The 22,164-nt window shown below is 37.5% G+C and overlaps 2 protein-coding genes across 6 annotated transcripts; both read left to right on the top strand.

The window, feature by feature from the left end:
• The first annotated feature begins 1,300 nt into the window (after positions 1-1,300).
• Positions 1,301-21,094, top strand: LOC131603916 (rhodanese-like domain-containing protein 8, chloroplastic). Of its 5 annotated transcripts, none has more exons than XR_009284551.1 (11): positions 1,302-1,645; positions 1,722-1,775; positions 1,846-1,995; positions 2,283-2,445; positions 3,713-3,804; positions 4,190-4,293; positions 19,036-19,308; positions 19,437-19,578; positions 20,063-20,118; positions 20,802-20,821; positions 20,927-21,094. XR_009284551.1 is itself a non-coding variant. In XM_058876382.1 (10 exons), exons 1-9 carry the CDS (start codon positions 1,355-1,357, stop codon positions 20,069-20,071), a joined length of 1,275 nt encoding a protein of 424 aa, XP_058732365.1. In that variant the 5' UTR covers positions 1,301-1,354; the 3' UTR covers positions 20,072-20,118; positions 20,752-21,094. The 5 variants fall into 5 exon arrangements, 3 of the variants coding, with proteins under 3 accessions (XP_058732365.1, XP_058732364.1, XP_058732363.1); XR_009284550.1 differs by having other exon boundaries at positions 20,752-20,821; XM_058876382.1 differs by having other exon boundaries at positions 1,301-1,645; positions 3,713-3,800; positions 4,189-4,293; positions 20,752-21,094.
• On the top strand, positions 4,336-14,785 carry LOC131603917 (large ribosomal subunit protein uL5-like). Its single transcript, XM_058876383.1, has one exon. The coding sequence runs from the start codon at positions 4,754-4,756 to the stop codon at positions 5,294-5,296; it is 543 nt and encodes a 180-aa protein (XP_058732366.1). The 5' UTR covers positions 4,336-4,753; the 3' UTR covers positions 5,297-14,785.
• Positions 21,095-22,164: the final 1,070 nt, after the last annotated feature.

Raw genomic sequence — 22,164 nt, 5'->3', positions numbered from 1 at the left:
TGTTTGGTCATTACAAAACAGCTAACAACAGAATATATCAAACAACAAAGTAACTATTCTTGGGTTGATGGCGGTGCTTGGGATCCTCCTTCAATGACCGTTTGTCCAGCCACTTTGTCAACCTTCTTTTTCCCCGATGATGTATTCGGAGTCTCACATATTGACTTTTGGATGGCCTGCAACAGAACACAACTAACTCACGTGACATGTTCAACACTTTATAAATCAAACAACTTAAACTATTCAGAATCTGGGACCACATAATCTGGGACCACATAACAGTTTAAAAATTCAGATTTGGGACCACATCATAAACAATTCAGAATTGGGACCACATCATTTACAATTCAAAATTGGGACCACATCATAAACAATTCAGAACTACAACCACGTCATAAGCAATAGAAGCATATGAAACACATCATAAACAAAGACCGAATGGCTTAGTGAAAAGGACGAACCAAGAAAGAGTTACCTGGAAACGAAGCTTGGGGTCGCCATTTCTTCAACTGATGAAACGAACAGCGTAAGTTCAGTAAACGCAGAGGGTTGTTCGTTGTTCAGATGAAAACGAAAACGAAAACGAAAACGAGATGAACAGTGTGAAAATGGAAACGAAAACGAGACGAACGAGATGATTTCAGACAATTTCTCACAGCAGCCTAGGGTTGTTCGTTGTTCCTCTCTTCATTGTGTTTATGGTTCTTGGGAAATTTCAGAGTAATGAATGGATTATGAGAAAACCCTAATTTCTAATTAAATTAAATTGGGAAAAAAGAATTTCCATAATTAATATTTCATTATTATATTATATTAGTGATTTTAATGGAGGAAAATGACGTGGATTTTGTTTCAAAATGCCAGCTCATATAAAAACACGCCACGTCATAAAAAATCTGTCCCAAATTGACTGAGGGACTAAATTCAAGCAACAAACTTAAATTAGGGACTAAAATGGTGGTTTTGAAAGTGGGGGGATCAAAATCAAAAAAAATGCTAAATAGGGGGACCAAGAGTTGTCCATTGGAGATGTATTAACATGCATTAGAGCATCTTCAATGGTGGTATTTTCTTTTGAGTTCTCCACCTAGACATGCCACATCATAGTACCATTGCATTGCAATGCAACTATGAAAAAATTGTGGTACCCAATCAAATTAGTTTATTAGGTAAAGTTGTGGGCCCAATAATAACTTTTTAGAATTATACAATTAAAATAAAAATTATAAAAATTATTTTAAGATGATGTGGCTAGTGGGACCCATAAAGAACCCAAAAATGGGTTGCACCATTGGAGATGCTCTTAATAGCACTCGCTTTGGTATTTGGTGGTGTGTTCAGTGTTAACGGGAGGATGGGGTGGTGCAGCGAGGTTATCACACTGTCACTCGCTCCTCCTCCTGTAGGTTTATTCAGCAATAATAATAAAAGTGCGGTGTTTCAATTTCAAAAGCCTTTGTTAAAATTCAAATTCAACAACTCCACTCTTGTTATTCATCGGAACCCGCCGTTGGCTGCTCAACTACAACAACCGTCGTCGTCGTCAAGTTCAAGGGATTTTGTTGTGGTTAATTTCTACCATTTTGTGTTCATCAAAAACCCACAGCAACAAGTCGCCAAACACCTCTCTTTCTTGGAATTGGAGGTTTTCTCTTTCTTGGAATCGGAGGTTCTCTCTTTTTCACGCTTTAATTAATTTTAATTTTCCTTTGACATGACAGGGTCTAGACATCAATGGAAGAGTTTATTTGAATGAACAAGGGATTAATGCGCAGGTATTTATTTCTATAATCCGATTGGAAAGTCTTCCAGGCAGTGTTTTGATGTGGTATATTATTACTCCAGTATAGTGGGCCATCAAAAGACGCTATGGCGTATGTCAACTGGATAAAAGAGGATAGCAGGTTTTCCGACATCCTCGTTCAGATATCTCCATCACAAACTGGACACACCTTTCCATCATTGAAGTTGCGCTATAAGCCTTCATTAGTACAGGCAAGTCTTATTTTAAAGGACTTTCCAAATTGATTGCTTTGGAGGGGAGAATTTTGAAGGACTAAGTATATTTTGGTATATATATTTAAAGCTTTAAAAAGTTGAAAGAATAATAGGATAGATAATCATATGACAGTTCTAACACAAATCTTTATGGCAACATTTTAGAGCTTTAATAAAAATAAGTCCTCCTCTCCAAAACCCTCCATCAAAACATGTTAGTGTCTTTATGTATATGATACATAGCTGCAGCCTTACAACAACACTATCAACTTATTTATCTACAGTTTAAAGGTGGCATATCAGATCTTTCATTGCTCGATCCTTCAATGCGGGCATTACCTTTATCACCTTCAGAATGGAGAAAGAGATTAGAAGTCATCAATAAAAATGATCCGCATTCAAAAGATTATACCAACAGAAATAACATTATATTGGATGTGAGAAATGGTATACCTTCTACAGTTCCAAAATGAATATAACCTTTATTTCCTTAATTTACTTTACCCCTTTTCCCCTCTTTTATGTTCTGATCGGGGTTCAGACTATCTGGCATCTGAATCAAATTGCTTATGTTAATAGCTTCTCTCCTTAAAGAGGACTTTCCAAATGCCGAGTTCATAGAGTTATCATTATGAAAGTGATTAGTGAAGAGTTATTTCTGTGTGTTTATGTTTAGAATATATAAGGGAAGACAGGGAAGAATTTATCATCGTGAAATTGGATAGGAAAAGGGCCATTTTGGCATTTGGGAGGTGCAAACCCTCGAAGTTTTGCAATATCATTCTGTAATCAAAGGGAGTTTCCCTATTTCTTATTCTATATCAATTGGTTTCTATCATAACTCTGGCAGCTAAAGCTCATGGGGTGATTGGAATGGCAAGGCACCGGTTTATAAAGAATTAGGCTAAATGAAAGGTCTTAATCACCACAACGTGAAACTGCCCAAAATCTGGTGGCCAGTAAAAGCAGAAAGAACTAAACACCCAGCATGGCTACTGGCCAAAAATGGGTCGGGCTTGGCAAGAAGGGCATGCATGAGGTGTTCTTTGGTAGGCCCTATAAATTTGATCAGAGGGTGACCTTGAAAATGCCATGAAGAAAGTCTCTCGAGCATGGTATCACTGATGTGCACATGGTTTTCCAGGGAAACAAGTAACAGTTATTCGCCTTTACTGGTTGTATGCCCCACTTTATACCACCACTTAGTTGGGATGATTTACATCAATAATAATGAGTTAGGTCATTGTGGTGGACCAAACAAAGGAATTAAATATTTGGGAGCATGGTGGTAGTGGATTAGGTCATTGAAGATATAAGATAGTATCACTCTGATACCATGCTGGAAGAGAGAGAAATTGGGATGGGCAGCACACTTGATCTCTAAGTTATAGCTTGACTCCTAACAATCAATATTTGACATAGTGATCAAAGGGGTAAGTATGAGTTAATAGAACTTTGTAGCTTAATAATCAGTGGCTAAGTTGTAGCATATTCCCTAGCTGTTCAGCATAATGTAATTGGTTATATCTTCTAAAACAAATGCTAATATATTATAGTCTAACACTGTCTAAGGAATGACTTCTTTTGGCAATGGCATGACAGTCTCAAAAGGAAAATTCGTTGTTCATATTTATCTGTGTACTATTTTAGAATATTTATCACTGCAATGGTTATAAATTCTGAGTCTGAATATAGTATTGTTGCCATTATTCAGGTTATGAGTGGGACATTGGACATTTTCGTGGGGCTCAACGGCCTAACGTGGACTGTTTTAGGAGCACTTCATTTGGATTGTCTCAAGAAAAGGTCCAGTCATATTTTGATGTTTCATTGACGAAATGTAGGCTGATTTGGGATTGATATGTTATGATAAGCTGAAATATGCCATCAAGATGTAGAACTATTTTTAGTCAACGTAATGCTATAAAATCTTGGTTTTTGTGCATTAAATATTACTAATATTGATATTCATCATGGAAACACTTTTAATTTATCAAATTTATTATGATAAAATGTAGCATTCTAAGTTTCTAGCTGCCAATATGGGTTACATTTAACTTATTTTTTGCATCTGGCTCAGTATTGTACTGAGCTTTTCATACATCTTAGATTGGGATCCATGAATCAATGGTTGCAATTTTTTCTATATCCTTAATGGCTGGTAATGTACTCTTTAATACGCACTTTTCAGATCACTGCTTCAGACCCTTTGTCAAATGTAGATAAAGAAAATGCAAACATATTGATGTATTGCACAGGAGGGATTCGGTGTGATGTGTATTCTACAATACTGAGGTAAATTATTACATCATGATTTTTATTTTGCTTCCTTGCATTAGTTTAGAATCAAAGAATCTAATTCATATATTTAATGTTGGGGTTACAATTATAGATTAGAATTTGAATGAACAAATCATATTTGTTACCATTTATTGTATTTATTGTATATATGCTTATTACAAATAATACTAGGTGGTCAATCCTGGATAGTGGAGCAATTGATCCCAAAAGTGAGATAGAGTGTAGCAGAATGACTTCTATTTGATATTAACTTTTTGGACAAATTATATAAATAATACTAAAATGTATATTTAATGTAAAGTTAAATAAATAACTTGGTTAAACTTCATGAAATATTCATAATTAGCAATAAAAAGTCAGAAATCTTAATCAAAGCATACATTTAAATACCAACAAAAATCAAGCAAACAAAGAAGCTTGGATCTCTAACACTTACAGTAACTAAATATTAAAAATGGCTTCCGAGACGAAATTGGCGAATCCTATGAGGGATATCAAGGTTCAGAAGCTTGTCCTCAACATCTCCGTTGGTGAGAGTGGAGATCGTCTCATCAGAGCTGCCAAGGTGCTCGAGCAACTCAGTGGACAAACCCCAGTGTTTTCCAAAGCAAGGTACACTGTCCGTTCCTTTGGTATTAGAAGAAATGAGAAAATTGCATGCCATGTAACTGTTAGAGGTGATAAGGCCATGCAACTTTTGGAGAGTGGACTGAAGGTGAAAGAGTATGAACTTTTGAGGAGGAACTTCAGTGACACTGGATGCTTTGGCTTCGGAATTCAGGAGCATATTGATCTTGGAATCAAATATGATCCATCTACTGGTATCTATGGTATGGACTTGTTTGTTGTTTTGGAGCGTCCCGGTTATCGTATGGGTCGTCGCCGTAGATTCAAAGCCCGTGTCGGAATCCAACACTGTGTTACCAAGGATGATGCGATGAAATGGTTCCAAGTGAAGTATGAGGGAATGATCCTTAACAAATCTCAGCAGATCTGAGTTATTTCGAGTTAGCTTATTGTTTTTGGCAGCTATAGTTTGTTGTCTTTTGAATACTTGCTTAAATTCTGTTACAATTTTTGATGGATTGTTATGATATTTTGAATTTTCTGTTATTTCATGATGGAAAAAAAATAAAATTAAAAATGGATGTTCTAGACTTCTAATATAGGAATCAATTATAGATAATACTCATCTCTAGACTAAATTGTTCATCTTTATCACTCTCATCACTACTAGATTTATAGATGTTGTCCTCCTCCTCCTCATCATATTCAGCATCATCAGTTTCAATTTCTTCAACATCTCCTACCACCATATCGTGTGCCACTGCACTAGATGCACTTGCAGCTGCCCTCTTTGCTATTGTTTGCCGCCTATTGAAAGGCTTATTATTTGCCCCACTTGCATAAATCATGATCAGAACCGGTAATAATCATATCATCAACATAAATAAGTAGAAGAACAATACCATTTAATGTGCGATGAATGAACATGGATGAGTCAAATTTACTCTGAGTAAAAGAAAAATCGAGTATAGTAGTTCGAAACTTTTCAAACCATGCTCGTGGAGCTTGTCGTAATCCATATAGAGAGCGTTTGAGCTTGCACACCCCTTCAGATGAGGAAGGCAGCCCTGGAGGAAGGGTCATATAAATATCTTCTGCTAAGTCTCCATGAAGAAATGCATTCTTCACATCCATTTGGGTAAGTGGCCATCCTTGAGAGGCAGCAATAGTCAAAATGGTTCTAATACTAGTCATTTTCGCGACCGGTGCAAAGGTCTCATCATAATTCACCCCATACTCTTGTTTATTGCCTAATGCAACCAATCGAGCTTTGTAACGATTAAGAGTACCGTCTGAATTCAGCTTTACCGAATACACCCATTTACTCCCAATAGGCTTAACACCTGGAGGTCGAGGAACAATGTCCCAAGTGAAATTTTCTTGAAGGGCTTGTAGTTCATCGTTCATTGCCGTTACCCAACGAGCATCTTTAACTGCCTGAGAATAACAAGTAGGAATAGGTGTACCAGATAGAGTAGCAGTAAGAGAAATAGGGCTATATTCATACCTATCAGGTGGACGAGACACTCGTTGTGAGCGTCGCAGAGGTGCTGGTGCAGGCTCAAGTGACGGATTAGTGGCGGGAAGGGACAAAGTCGGAGCGCGTCTGACATAAACATGACCTGGTTTAAATCGTTCTACAGGAAGAGAATCATTAGAAAAATCAACAAGATTAACAAAATCAATAGAGGAAGGTTTAGTATTTTGGAAAAAATATTGTTGATCAAAGAATATAACATTCCTAGATATGCGTAAGCGACGAGAGGTGGGATCATAACACAAGAAGCCTTTATAAGTGGTACTATAACCCAAAAATGCACACATAACTGATTGGGCGCCAAGTTTATTTCGTTCAGAAGGTGGAAGATGAACAAAACATACACAACCAAATGGATGAAGATTAGTGTAATCAGGATGTGCATGAAAGAGACGAAAATAGGGAGAATCAAGCCCAAGAACCTGAGAAGGAAGATGGTTGATGAGAAAGACAGCTGTTGACAAAGCTTCAACCCAGAATTGGGGAGGGACAGAGGCAGCCAGAAGCAAGGAGCGCGTAACATCAAGTAAATGACGATTTTTGCGTTCGGCGATGCCATTTTGTTGAGGCGTATAGGGACATGAACGCTGAGACAGGATGCCTTTTTGTTGCAAAAATTCCTGAAAAGGATGAGAAATATATTCCCCACCGGAATCCGTACGTAATATCTTAATGGTGGTCTGAAATTGCTTTTCAACGTAAGCCAAAAATTTCTTAAACATTGCAAAAACTTCAGCTTTAGAACGAAGAAAATAAACCCAAGTAAAACGGCTAAAGTCATCAATAAACGTCACAAAATATTTATATTTGGCATGGGATAAAATTGGAGACACGCCCCAAACATCACTGTGAATAATTTCAAAACATTTTTCAGCACGATGAGCATGGAGAGGAAAAGGAAGAGTTTTGCTTTTGGCAAGTTTACACACTGAACAATTAAAAGATGAGTCAACACTGATATTTTTGTGGCCCGATAAACCTGTTTTTATTAAGTGAGACAAAACAACGAAGTTTGGATGTCCTAATTTATTATGCAAATCCGCAAACGGATGTGAGACATCAATACAAGAAAACGAAAAATTAGAGGAATGAAACTGGAGCGGAAACAATCTGCCTACTTTAGGTCCCTTCGCGATCACTTTCCCCGACACTTGATCCTGCACAAAACAACCGTTACGAGAAAAATTAACATTATAGTTATTATCCACCAATTGGCCAACGGAAATTAAATTAGAGGCAAGTCCTGGTGACACAAATACATTGTTAAAGGAATGATTGATATCACCAACAGCAGAAATAGACAGAGTGTTACCATCAGCAATTTGAATGTTTTGGGTGCCCTTATAAGCATGGACATTTTGTAAGTGTTTAGGGGATCCAGTCATATGATTAGAAGCCCCTGAATCCACAAACCAAGGTGTTGAAGCACTAGTAGACTTACCCTGAATGCCCAAAGCTGATAGAGCTGAGAGAACAATCTGTTGCACCTTCTCCGGAGTCAACGTATCAGATGCATTAGCGATGATAGGAGTAGACAAACCAGCAGCTTGGGTAGTAGCTTGAAAGGCTTGGGTAGGGCGCCGAGCAGGTCTCGTGGGGCACTCAGTAATAATGTGATCACGTTGTTTGCAGTAGTTGCAGAATTTCTTACTGCAGTTGCGAGCAATATGACCAAACTGTTTGCAGGAAAAACACTGGACACGCCGCGTATCACGTCTGTCGGCTGTATTTTGGGCTGAATAGGCGACTGTGAGAGCATCAGTAGTATTCTGGTCCGGTGACATGCTGTTTTGGGTGAGTAGGCGCTGCTCTTCGCGGAAAAGTTCCCCGACACAAACTTCTAAACTAGGAACTGGATTACGGTTAAGTAAAGCTGCACGAGCCACTTCAAATTCTGCGCGAAGTTTCATAAGAAACTGATCGCGTTTGCTGACTTCATAAATATTTTGAACAACTGCAAGGGATGTTTTAGGAACATCAGCATGCAAGATCTCAGAATGTTCAGCCCATAGATTTAGAAAACCAGAGTAGTAATCTTGAATGGACAGAGAGCCTTGTCGATAATTTGCAATATCTAGTTCGAGTTGAAAGCGTTTCGCTGCATTATTCTGATCGTATATAACCTTAAGGTGATCCCACATGGCTTTGGCGGTCGAGAAGGAGCGCAAATTATTAACCATTTGAGGCTCAATTGAGGCAAGGATCCAAGAAATTATTTGCGCGTCCTTTGTTTCCCATGTATCTAACGCAGCCTTCTCGGTTGGAGTCTTCGAAGCCCCATTGAGATGACCAGACATTCCTTTCCCTTTCACATACATTTCAAATTGAAATGCCCACGAAGGATAGTTTTTCCCAGTAAATCGAACACAAAAATTCTCTCTTTCTTTTTCCGAAGCCATGAAACCAAACAAAAACCAAGAAACAGCGACAAGAAAAAAACGAGTGCAGAGAGGACCAAAAGCAGAGAAGGGGACCAAAACAAGAGTCACCCAAAACTAAACTAGAGCCGAACCCCAAAAAAATCGAAAAACAACAATGTCGAAGAGAACACTTATCAACAAAAATCTGACAGGTTAGATCGATAACCTACTGATACCATGTCTGAATATAATTCTGTCAAGGATACAAAACCAGAATTTGTGTTTTCTCTGTTGTATTTTCATTGATCTGATGCTATCCATATATATTACATAAGTCATAAATGGCATTAATAATACAAATATTCTAATTCCTATAATTTATATATAATTAGACAGCCTAACCTATATTCAGCAACTAACATCAAATATAGTTATAACAAAATCACTGCAATAAGTATTCCTTATTGACAGTCCTCCTCCTCCTCATCATATTCAGCATCATCAGTTTCAATTTCTTCAACATCTCCTACCACCATATCGTGTGCCACTGCACTAGATGCACTTGCAGCTGCCCTCTTTGCTATTGTTTGCCGCCTATTGAAAGGCTTATTATTTGCCCCACTTGCATTCGTCCAAGTTAAATTGTCCTCTTCATTAACCAATTATTCAATAGGTTCACCATCTTCTCCTTAATCTCCCACTACTAACCATTTGTTACTATAATCAATATCATTCAAGAGAATGAGATCAATTGTAACATCCTTCTAACCCACAAGGAATATTCATAATATAATACGAATTAACATCAAATAAAATCACCAACAAGGGTGTCACATCGTCACAAAAACATCACAATAAACAATAGTCCTGCTCCGTAACACGGGTTCTCAACATTTATTTAAAAACTAAATTTCATTTAACATAGCAACACACAAATAGATTATCTCACAGCGAAATTCACAACTTTAACATCTTTAGAAAGATCTTCATAAAACATCAAATAAATCTCATGGTTCATAAGTATAACTCAAAGCATCAACATCCAAATGTAATCCAAACTCAAATAATTAAAGTGAACATAATAGTTCTAAACATAATGACCCCATCTCCGATTTTACGTATCAGAGAAAGACTCTCTTCAATCTAAACAACGGTAAAATGACGCCATGATGCTATCCTTAAACTTCAACGGACTACTCCTGATTACCCGCGCGTTACTCATGTGGAGGCAACATTCAAACATAAAGGGTGAGTATTTCATAATCATTATGTAAGACATAAGGAATATATATAGTAGTTGTATACAAATAACCAACCATACATATACTGATACAACGTATCTATCATATACACATACTTACCCACACCTGCACATCATCACTTATTCACCACATCATCACCTTATGATTCAATCGCCATATCAATTAAGTACACCACATCACAAATAATCAATATCATCAAATCACACATCATCACAACAATGCAATGCAACAACAATGGACTCATGCATGTGGTACCAATTCATCACCGATGACTCCGTCATCGTTCTCCAAAGATCCCCACCATAGGATCGATTCCCGCTTGGAATCGGAGCTCATCAACAAGTTGCACTCAATCCGCACAATGGGATTAAGGGCCATCACTGGACCGAGGTCCTACAACATCACTAGACTTCCGTCCTACAATTATGCTATGAATGCATGATGCTCAACATCACAAAATCAACGACCACAGCTAGTCAAAATGGCATCATCATTCATGTATTCAACAAAGTCGTATCACCATTCAAACATACAACATCACAAATATCTTATTCTACACCAAACGTGCACAGTAAATTCCAGAAAATTCGTAGAAATTATAATAGAATATAAGTTACCATGTTATAAAATCAATTTTCAAAAATAATAATTTTCATTTTCAGGGACCGCGCTAAGCCCCATTATACCGCGCTAAGCGGACTATCTACTGTAATCAAACCCATTTTATTTTTCAGAGCGCGCTAAGCGGGCTCTCTACTGTAATCAAACCCATTTTATTTCTCAGAGCGGGCTCTGCGATTCTGCAGAAAATTCTTGCGCGACCTACATTTAACCAGTCCCAATCTTTTGCCCAAAAATTGATGTTAAACACTAATTTCCTGCGATTTAAGGTCTATAATCCTAATTCTAACATGCTTAACTCATTATAAACATCAATTTACACGCATTCATCATATCTCCAATCATCTTCATCAACCCCAAATATTAGAGTAGAGTATTGTGTTAGTATTGTAGGACTGACACCTATGTTGTTAATAGCGGCCGCTACGGCCGATATCGCGGCGCGGAGCGGATTTTCCGGCCAGGCCGCTTCCGGTGTTACCGGTACAGCGCGACATGAAGAAGCGGCTTGAAGCGGCCGCGAAATTGGGTCTCGGAGCGGTTCGGATGCGGCCCGATCCGGCCGCTTTTCCTGTTTTCGCAAAAAAAACCCTAAGTTTTGTATTGTTCCGGGTCGGGTCGGGTACAAAATAGGTTTAAAACGTTAAAAAAAACCCTAAATTCTGTGTCGCTCTCAATCACCGTTCACACGCCTCTCTCCTTCTCCTTCGCACATCATCATCATCTCCCCGCAGCTCTCCATCGCACGTCATCTCCATCTTTCTTCTCTCCATCCCACATCATCAACTCTGCTGCAGCCATGTCAACTCCTCCTCCTACTAATTCTACTCAACCATCATCATCCAAGAAGAATACAAAAGGAAGGCAAACAAACTTGAAGGCAAGCATAGTTCGTTTCTTTTATCGGAATGGAATTGATTTGGACGTTGCAAATTCAAGAAGTTTCAAAATGATGGTTGAAGCTATTGGTTTGTATGGTGCAGATTTGAAGTACAATCAAATGTTGAAAGACTTGGTTATAAAGTATAATCAAACTTTGAAAGAGCGATTTGAAAGTGATGTTTTGATTGATCCTTTGGTCATGGATGGTGATATTGATACCAATTACCCATGGTTGTGTGGAGATGAAGATGAAGATGAAGAGGATGAAGATGAAGATGAAGAGGATGAAGATGATTAAGTTATAGATGCTTAAGTGTTAGTTTTCTTGAATTTTATTGTTATTTGGAAGTATGTTTGAATGTTTTGCTTAAGACTTATGCTAATATGTATTTGGAAGTATTTAATTTCTAAGACTTAATGAAATTTGTTTTTTTTTGGATATTTGCTAGTTATGTTTTCAGCATGTAAGTGTCATTACAATTTTTAGTTTTTAGTGTCCGCGTCGTTGAAATAGCGCCCGCTCCGCTCCCCGCTTCCGCGCCGCTCCCATTTTTGGGTTGACCGCGCCGCGCCGCTTTCCGAGATTAACAACATAGACTGACACCTGTCCTTTGTATTCTCCTATTACCTGCTATTGCAGGTCACCTGTTACTCATATATAAGTAACATGTGCTACTCTTTCTAGTGTAATGAAAATCAAAGATAACAGAATCATAACTGAATTAGTTACAGCACCATGAAGTGCTTCTCTCTCTACTCTCTATCTTTCTAACATGGTATCAGAGTCTATCGATCGGACCATGGGCCGCCCACCATTAATATCCACGCACCAAGCCCAAAAGAGTGCTGGGCGTGAGGGGGTGTATTAGGAAGATCCTAAAGTTCCATATTGGTTGGAGATAGAGCATTGAAAGAGTATATATAGAGGGACACTCCTCACCTTACCAACCGGTTTTGTAAGGATGAGTTAGGTCAAACTCTAATATGGTATAACACCAAACCTTCTAAATCATGTTAATGGAGGATTTAACTCTATCTCATGTGATCAATCACCAATACAACACTCATCATCATCATACAACATTTTATTCATACAATCGAACAAACAATCATCATGGAGTCATCAATTTCATCAAGAACAACCCAAAACGCCCAACCTACAATTATCATTCCCTTAAATCAAACATAATAATTAGGATAACTCCCCTTACCTTAGATTATTATCTTGATTAATTCTTTTCCCGAATGCCACGGTCGTTCTTCTTCTCCTCTCTTGCCCTAACTCTCTTCTTTCCTCGTTTTCTCCAAAATTCTACGACTAATGAAATTCTTCCCCTTTTTTCTCTTTTTACCTAATTAGCCTTAGGACCCCTATTATAAACTTTCAATCATGCCCTCACTAACTCTTCCTCATTATCTCTTATTTTATTTTATATAAATAATAATGTTAATTATATTATTATTCTAACTAACATCTTAATTTAACTACCCCACACATCAACATAAACGTCACGCATCACATAATCACTTCAAAAACATCAAATAATAATTAAATAATTAAATCTAGTTATCAGAGTGTTATATCTATCACATCACTCACTCATCTCTCTCTATCTTCATAGCTTGGTTATAATTTAATATTAAGTAAAATACTAAGTTACATGCTCAAAAATACTTCTATTGCACTCACGCTTTGAAGAACTGCAATGTAACAATACAATCACAACATGGTATCAGAGCTGGTTGACCCACTGTCTTCCAGAGAATTTTTTTTTCGTTTCCGCAAAACATCCGGCCATTCACGGCACTACACGAGCGCACCACCGCTCCTGACGACTTTTCCGGCGAAGTAACCATACTGTCGGCATCGTCTCCTTCCAATCGGCAGGTATCACAAATCGCCGCCGCGGTCCGCCTTACAACGCGCCCTCACACGCCTCAGTCGTCGCCGTTTTCGCCGCCGACATCGCCTTCCTGTGCTTTTTCCAGATTTGCTCTCGGTTTTTGCATCCAAGCAACCAAAAATCATGGGAGATACCGATTCCGCCACTTTTACGAAGGTTCCACTTATCCCGTGTGAGAAACTCACCGGAACAGCCAATTATAATATATGGGCTGGTGCTGTCAAAATGTGGTTTCATGGTCAAGGACATGAAGATCACTTAACTACAAAAGCAGAAAATATTACCGCCGCCAAACGCGATAAGTGGAAACAAACAGATGCTTCTCTATGCACTGTGTTATGGTTTTCCATAGCAACTAATCTTCAAGCACAATACCAAGCCTTTACCACTTGCTATGAGGTTTGGGAAAAGGCTAAGAAAGTGTTCTCCAATGATGTCCATAATCTTTACAGCGTCATCACCAAACTCAACTCTTTGAAATTGGAGAATATGGATATGCAAGCCTATCTGAGTAAGCTTGACGCGTTAAAGGCAAATTTCACAACCCTAATGCCCTTTACCAAAGATCCAACAACTTATGCTGAACAACAAAGTAAGTATTTCATGATCGTGGCACTTGCCGGACTACCATCAGAGCTTGATTCTGTCCGGAACCAGATTTTATCAGGATCCAATGTTCCAAACTATGAAGCAGTTAGTGAACAACTATTGCGTTTGGCTACACCTCACGCCTTTGGACCGGTCTCCACTCCTTCTCCCACTGAATCATCTGCTCTTGCTTCCAACTATCATGGTCGTGGTGGACTAACCGGCGGAAGGGGTGGACAACGTCATGGTATTCGTTGTAACTATTGCAATCGTTACGGTCACATTGAAGCTGATTGTCGTACAAAGGCAAGAGAACAACAACGACAACCACGGGTCGCTGCCGTTGCTCAACCGGACAACACTAAAGACATTACAATTTCCGCCACTGATTACAATGATTTTCTCCAATTCAAAGCAGCCCATCAACCATCATCATCTGTTGCTGTTGCTCAGTCGGGTAATCCTGTAGCCTTTGTATCTACATCTTCTCTTGGTCCTTGGGTCCTTGACTCTGGTGCCTCTGATCATATGACTGGTAATAAATCACTTTTATCTCACTTGTCTTATTCTGATTCTTTGCCTTCTGTCACTGTGGCTGATGGTTCTAAAATCAAAGTTCAAGGCCTCGGTCAGGCACACCCACTTCCAAACCTGTCTTTAGAGTCTGTTCTTTACATTCCTGGTTGTCCTTTTAACCTGATATCTGTTCATAAGCTTACTCATACTCTTGATTGTTCAGTCATTTTTAATAATAATTCTGTTTATGTTCAGGATCGACGTACAGGACGGACGATTGGAGCAGGGAGTGAATCTGGAGGATTATATCATCTATCTCTACCGGTGGCATGTTCAATTTCTTCTCAAGACCTTACACATCAACGTTTGGGTCACCCTAGTCTTAATAAAATGCGTCTTTTAGTTCCTGGTTTTTCTAAGCTTTCATCTTTTGAGTGTCAGTCGTGTCAATTAGGCAAACATACTCGTAGTACTTACTGTCAACGAGTAAATAAAAGTGTTGCATCACCATTTGCTTTAGTTCATTCTGATATTTGGGGTCCTAGTCGTGTGAAGTCTACCTTAGGATATTACTATTTTGTAACTTTCATCGATGATTTCTCACGATGTACTTGGTTATTTCTAATGAAAAATCGTTCAGATGTTTTCCAAATATTCCAAGAATTTTATGCTGAAATTAAAAATCAATTTAACACTTCCATTAAAATTTTACGTACTGATAATGCTCGTGAATATATGTCATCCCAGTTTCAATCTTTTTTAACATCACAGGGAATTATTCACCAATCATCATGTGCTCATACACCACAACAAAACGGTGTTGCCGAACGGAAGAATCGTCATTTAGTTGAAACCGCTCGGACACTTTTACTTCACCATAATGTACCTTCTCGTTTTTGGGGTGATGCCATCCTCACAGCTTGTTATCTTATCAACCGAATGCCTTCATCGGTCCTTCAAGATCAAATTCCATACTCTATCTTGAATCCACAACATGACCTCTATCACATTCCGCTTCGCGTCTTTGGTTGCACATGCTTTGTTCATGATCTTAGTCCAGGTAAAGACAAACTCTCTGCCAAATCTCTAAAATGTATTTTTCTAGGCTACTCTCGTATACAAAAAGGATATCGTTGTTTCTGTCCTCAACTTCAACGGTACATTGTTTCCTCTGATGTTACATTCTTTGAAGGTTCCCCATTTTTCTCTGCCTCTGTGTCACCCGATGAGACTTGTAACTTAGATGCTCAAGATGTCCCTTCTGTCATTCCCACACCCATTAAACCTCCATTGCAGGTCTACCAGCGTCGGACACCCCGTCCATCGGAAGTTAGAGATGATATTAATCCACCAGCACCATCTCCTACTCCAACTGTTCCTCCAGCTACGTCACCTGAACTTGACCTCCCTATAGCATTACGAAAAGGTATTCGATCTCATACTCCAAATCCTAAATATGTTTGTGTTTTAAATTATGACCGTCTTTCTACTTCCTATGTGTCTTTTGTGTCTGCTTTGGATTCTGTGTCTATTCCTAAGTCTACAGGTGAAGCTATGACTGATCCCAATTGGCTTCAGGCGATGATGGAAGAAATGGCTGCATTGCATTCAAATAACACTTGGGATATTGTTACTTTACCTTCCGACAAAACTACAGTAGGATGTCGATGGGTTTATACAGTGAAGGTTGGACCAGATGGTAAAATCGATCGTTTTAAAGCTCGTTTGGTAGCCAAAGGATATACACAGATATTTGGTATTGATTATGGTGACACTTTTTCTCCAGTGGCCAAGATTAGTTCAGTCCGTCTCTTCCTTGCAATGGCTGCTATTAATCATTGGCCGCTTCATCAATTAGACATTAAAAATGCCTTTTTACATGGAGAATTGGAGGAGGAAGTATATATGGACCAACCTCCAGGTTTTACCGTTCCCGGCAATTCTAGACTTGTCTGTAGGCTTCGTCGGTCTCTTTATGGTCTGAAACAGTCTCCACGTGCTTGGTTTGGTCGCTTCAGCTCTGCCTTGATACAATTTGGTATGACTAGATGTGAATCAGATCACTCGGTTTTCTTTCTTCTTTCCTCTACCGGTCAACGCATCTTTCTTGTGGTCTATGTTGATGACATTGTTATCACTGGAGATGATACAGAGGGTATCCAACGGCTCAAAACGCATCTTTTCAACAACTTTCAGACAAAAGATTTGGGTCCACTCAGATACTTCTTGGGTATTGAAGTTGCTCATTCCTCGTCAGGCATTGCAATTAACCAACGTAAGTATGCATTAGACATCCTCAATGAAACTGGTATGCTTGATTGTCGTCCAATTGATACTCCTATGGATCCCAACGTCAAGCTACTTCCGGGTCAGGGGGAGCTGTTGAAAGACCCGGGAAGATATCGACGTCTAGTGGGTAGACTCAATTATCTTACCGTCACCAGACCAGATATTACTTTTGCAGTGAGCATTGTGAGTCAATTTCTGAATGCTCCTTGTGATACTCATTGGAATGCAATTATTCGGATTCTCAGATATATAAAGAATGCACCAGGAAGAGGCCTATTATATGAAGATAAGGGTGATGCTAAAATCACGTGTTATTCCGACGCAGATTGGGCAGGATCACCGTCGGATAGGAGATCCACTTCTGGATATTGTGTTCTTATTGGAGGAAATATGATCTCATGGAGGAGCAAGAAACAAAACACAGTTGCACTATCTAGTGCTGAAGCTGAATATCGTGCTATGGCAGCAGCATCAAAGGAACTTGCGTGGCTCAAGAATTTACTCTCTGAACTTAAGTTGGGAGACCTTCAGGACACAAGACTCATATGCGACAATCAAGCGGCACTTCACATTGCATCCAATCCGGTATTCCATGAACGGACCAAACACATAGAAATAGATTGTCACTATGTAAGGGAAAAAGTACTATCAGGAGAAATAACCACAGAGTTCGTCAAATCTGAAGATCAATTGGCTGATATGTTTACCAAGTCTCTTAAGGGTTCTCGAGTGAATTATATTTGTAACAAGCTCGGATCATACGATATATACGATCCGGCTTGAGGGGGAGTGTTGAGAATCGGGTACAAATCAATTAGTATTGATTTGTATTCAATTAGTCATAAGTGTAAATTATATCATTACCTATTGTGTATTTTGCATATAAATATACAGTATGTGTGATCATATTCGACACACAGAAATACAATCACAACAGTAACAATTATTTTCATTAATATTCACTCACATTGTTATGTGCTAAATTTGTAAGCAATGAACTTCTTCTGCTTAGCAAGAGCTAATGTTGACCTTTGTCTTATTGCTCCACCCAATCCAAAGAGGCATCCGGCTGTCCTATATTCAGATAACTCAGCTATAGTCATGTCACAGACTCAAGGACTTTCACTTAAGTATCTCAATCAGGGAAGGATCTAGAAATATGTAAGACGGGAGGCCAAAAAAACTTAATTGTTTGACACACGTTGTATGAGTGTCATACATGTGCCGAAGCAAAGAAAAAAAACATTTTTTAGGACACTTATTTGAGTTTTTCGACACGTGTCATACTGCAACACGCCTACTCCTAGAGGTGTCCGTGCCTCATAGGTACAAATTCTGACGCAGTGGGAAGCCGCCCAAAGGAATAGCAAGCGCTAAACCTTGAATGAAAACAGGGTTGCAAGCGCAAACCCTATACTATAGATAAGCTCTGGAGTCCACCAGAAATAAATAAAACTTTGGATTCTATTATAATAAAAGAGATAATGCTTATGGCCATGCCAAAGGTCTTTAAATACATAAAACAAATAAACCCTATTGAGCCTTATGGGCCTTTAATCCAAAACAAAATTAAATAAAACAAATAAAACAGAAATTGCTTAAATATTAAAATGCTTTCCGACGTGCGGTTTCTTCTTTGATATGCACAATTCTCCTACATCAAATTCCCCTTAATATCGGAGGGCTCAAAATTGCATTGGAAATGGATTTTGAAAGTGGGTTTGTATGCCTACTTTATTTTTTGGTGATTAATTTGTATGTCTACTTTATCTACTCGCCGAAAGGGAACGGAAAATTCATAATATTCCTGTTTTGCGAGCCGTGAATGGTGAAGAACTGCTTGTCTAAGAGCATGATTGACAAAGTAGACAAGGAGATGTAAGAACTGCTCAGTCTAAACTCTTAAACAAAATTTGGAGCTGGGAGGGAAAGGAAATGATATGATTTGGGGGAAAGGAGAAGAGAATTGGAGGATGGACTCCCACTTTGTTTGCAAGTCAACCCCCTTTGCACGGGGTAATCCGAAAATACAACTAAGATTTTGGGTGACTAAACTCTCATGCAAGAGAAAGTCTAGCCTTAGACCTCTCTCTCCTACTCCCCCCTCTCCTAACCCCCCCACCCCTCCCAAACATAACTTAGGAACTGAAGTTGTGTTCTTTTTTTTTTATTTGCTAATTTTGATATATTGCTTTGATGCCTTGTGACAGGCAGCATGGATTTCAGAATTTGTATACTCTGAAGGGAGGTGTTTCTCACTATATAAAGAATGAAGGTGCTGCAGAATGGATAGGAAATTTATTTGTATTTGACTCCCGACTGTCTCTCCCTCCTCCTGTTTACTATCCTCAGGCCATTCCTGAAGGTAGGATGACTCCAGTTTCTAGAGATGATAAGTTCGCCAAATGCTACATATGTAATGTAGAAGTCAGTGAACTGAGACATCGGAATTGTGCAAATCTTGACTGTAACTTGCTTTTTCTGTAAGTCTTTTTGTTGCATTTGTCTTCTTTTAAACTAAGACTTAACCTGCCTTTTGGTGATTTACATTTTTCTCTTCAATTTGAAATGTGATTCATTGAAGTAAAGCATGTTAACCTTTGTTTTGCAGATGCTGCAGAAAATGCGTTAAGGATCTAAGAGGATGTTGTTGTTTGACTTGTACTACTGCCCCTAGGCTTAGACCCGCTTTAATTGGAGAGCAGAGATACAGAAAATGGCACATTTATCGTGACATGGATTTGCAAGGCAAGGTAAGAATTTCAACTTGATCGCCAAAAAACAATATTGTCAAGGAGGGATCAACTTATATTACTTAATTTTTATTTATTTATTTAAGTAAACATTAATTGTTAGATTATTTAACTTCAAATTTTAAATTTATATGATGATAAGACTACTTTGTTAGTGGTACAGTGCTCAATAACTTCATATTTGATGCATATTTTACAGAACTGACCACTCAATTGGAAGTATATATCATACCAATTATTACTATAATTTTTTACAATAAATTTAAAATCATATGGTGTTGAATTGTGTTGTAATTAACATTTTAAATTTATTGAAAAAATTATAGTAATAATTAAATAATTGATTATAATTTTTTCTATAGAAATAATCTTTAATATGTGATAAATACTTGAGCAGTGTAAAACTACTCGTGTTGCACCCGTATGATTTGATCATTTCTGTTGCATATAACATCAACAGTTGATAAATTACCTTTTTATTCAGGGGAATTGAAGTATTCTTGAGTGGATGAAGTATCCTCGCCAATAGGTTTATGACTGGTAATTTGCAAAGCAACTTTTAGCATAAACCCATGGTTAGATGGGTTTATGAAGTATTTTAATCTGATTATTTTTGGGAATTTAACATTGACTGATTGTTATTGATGCTGGAACATGTCTCTGTTATTATTGCCAATAAGTCATTATTTTCATTTTGCAGTGATTTAGTTTTCTTATAAAAACTTTAGTATTATGATTGGGTAAAAGACATTTCAATAGTAGAAGTGGTGTAAAAAGAAAGACATATTAGACTCATTGCATTTTTCAGAACATTTTATTCCTTTGGCTTACTCAATTTGGACGTGCAAAAAAGTAGTACTTTTTTCTCCAGTTCTCCAAACCTATGGTGAAAAGTAAAAAATAACCTCCGTTTCCGAAGATGCAATTTTAGATGTGCTGTTTTCTCACAAAATAAGCACAAATAAAATTTTCAAAGATGCATTTCAAATACACTCCATAATATCCGAAATACAAACGTCTAAATAGCTTAAAATGCATTCATTGAGGTTTTCGGAGATGCATCTTCCTGTACACCCCATAATATCTGAAATACAGACATTTAAATAGCTAAAAATACATTTACGGTTGTTTTCGGAGATGTATCTTTAAATATATTCCATAAAATTTTTGCAGATGCATTTCCGGATCAATTTTGACAAAAATGGGGTGATTTTTTGCTTTAGGAAGGATGAGGTGATTTAAGGTGCGTTCGAAGACGAATCTTTGAAATATCTGAGGATAATTTCGAGTTTTCAGATGTGTGAGCTACTCCAAGATTTTTTTTTCATGATTTTTTTTTTCATGTTAGGATTATGAAGGGGTGGCATAGCCTGGGTTAGGCCAGTTGATTTTTGTCCATCATGGTCAAGGTGATGTTTTTAGCTATTTGATATATTATTATTTAAATTGAAAGGTTGTGATGTATGATAGATTACTTATTAATAATTTTTTATTAAATTTTAATTTTAATTCTTAATTATTTAACTTTTTATATTTAATAATATTAAATTGGTTTTTATTTAATGGTAGAGTAATGAACTTTAAAGAGAGAGAACTCAAAAATTTATATATAATCCAAATCAAAATCCAGAAAATTTCATACACATTAGATTCCTTCATCAATTTAGGAATACTCAACCATGAAAAATTCATATTCATCTACCATCTTCATCTTTCATCATCTTTAAAAATTTAGATTCGTCCATCATCTTCATCTTACATCATCCATAATCATTATCCATTATCTCTAACAATCTAATTTCATCCATCGTTTTCATCTTCCACACATATTTATCCATCATCTTCATTTTTCATTATCACTAAAATCTCAGATTCATCCACCATCTTCATCTTTCACCTTCATGTAGGCAATATCACTTCAGACTCGTCTATAGTGATGCCATGTAGGCAATATCAATAGTGCTTTCGCCCGGTGGGTCTTCAATCCACTTGTTAAAAATTTTCTCAAACTCCTTTTGGATCATGGTGAAAAATGGCCACAAAGTTGAAAGAAATCCATGGTAAAACACTTAAAATTTCTTTAAGTTTTTTGAAAATGAACTTCTTAATCCAATATCTCTCAAATTAATCACTTTTTGAAGAAATGCTACTAATGAAAAAGTTGTTTATTTGATCAAAATAAACAACATTTAAGTTGGGAGATTTTTAAGTGTGTAAGTGAAATTTAAAGTTCCTAAAATGAGGCCAAAATCACTTAAAACCCTAATTTTAACTTTTGTTGACTTTTTGATTTTTGATTGATTTTCTTGATTTTCCTTGGTCAAATGACTTTAATAATCATGGGTTGATGATTTTGATTCAAAATTTCATAGTTGACCAATTTTCTCAAAAGTCAAAGGTTGACCCATATAGTTGACTTTTTCTAAATGAACTGCAATCTTGTGGATTTCAATTGAATCAAGCTATTCTCTTCAAATTGATGATATGAATGGATAAGAATGTTGATTTGGAGACCCTTGAATTATAGTTTGAGCCATGGAGCAATGTCTTGATAAAAAGTCAACTCTCCAGATGAATTAGGTCAAA

Source organism: Vicia villosa, linkage group LG5, assembly GCF_029867415.1.
Source record: "Vicia villosa cultivar HV-30 ecotype Madison, WI linkage group LG5, Vvil1.0, whole genome shotgun sequence".
Taxonomy (NCBI): Eukaryota; Viridiplantae; Streptophyta; class Magnoliopsida; order Fabales; family Fabaceae; genus Vicia; species Vicia villosa.
This window is presented reverse-complemented; position numbering and strand designations above follow the sequence as displayed.

What these genes read in the sequence shown, in the direction of transcription:
- LOC131603916 (XM_058876381.1), top strand. Translation starts at nt 1,355, where the DNA reads ATGGGGTGGTGCAGCGAGGTTATCACACTGTCACTCGCTCCTCCTCCT. An exon ending in ATAAGCCTTCATTAGTACAG is followed by an intron (nt 1,996 to 2,282) that starts GCAAGTCTTATT and finishes ATTTATCTACAG; the next exon opens with TTTAAAGGTGGCATATCAGA. An exon ending in GTGTATTCTACAATACTGAG is followed by an intron (nt 4,294 to 19,035) that starts GTAAATTATTAC and finishes GCCTTGTGACAG; the next exon opens with GCAGCATGGATTTCAGAATT.
- LOC131603917 (XM_058876383.1), top strand. Translation starts at nt 4,754, where the DNA reads ATGGCTTCCGAGACGAAATTGGCGAATCCTATGAGGGATATCAAGGTT.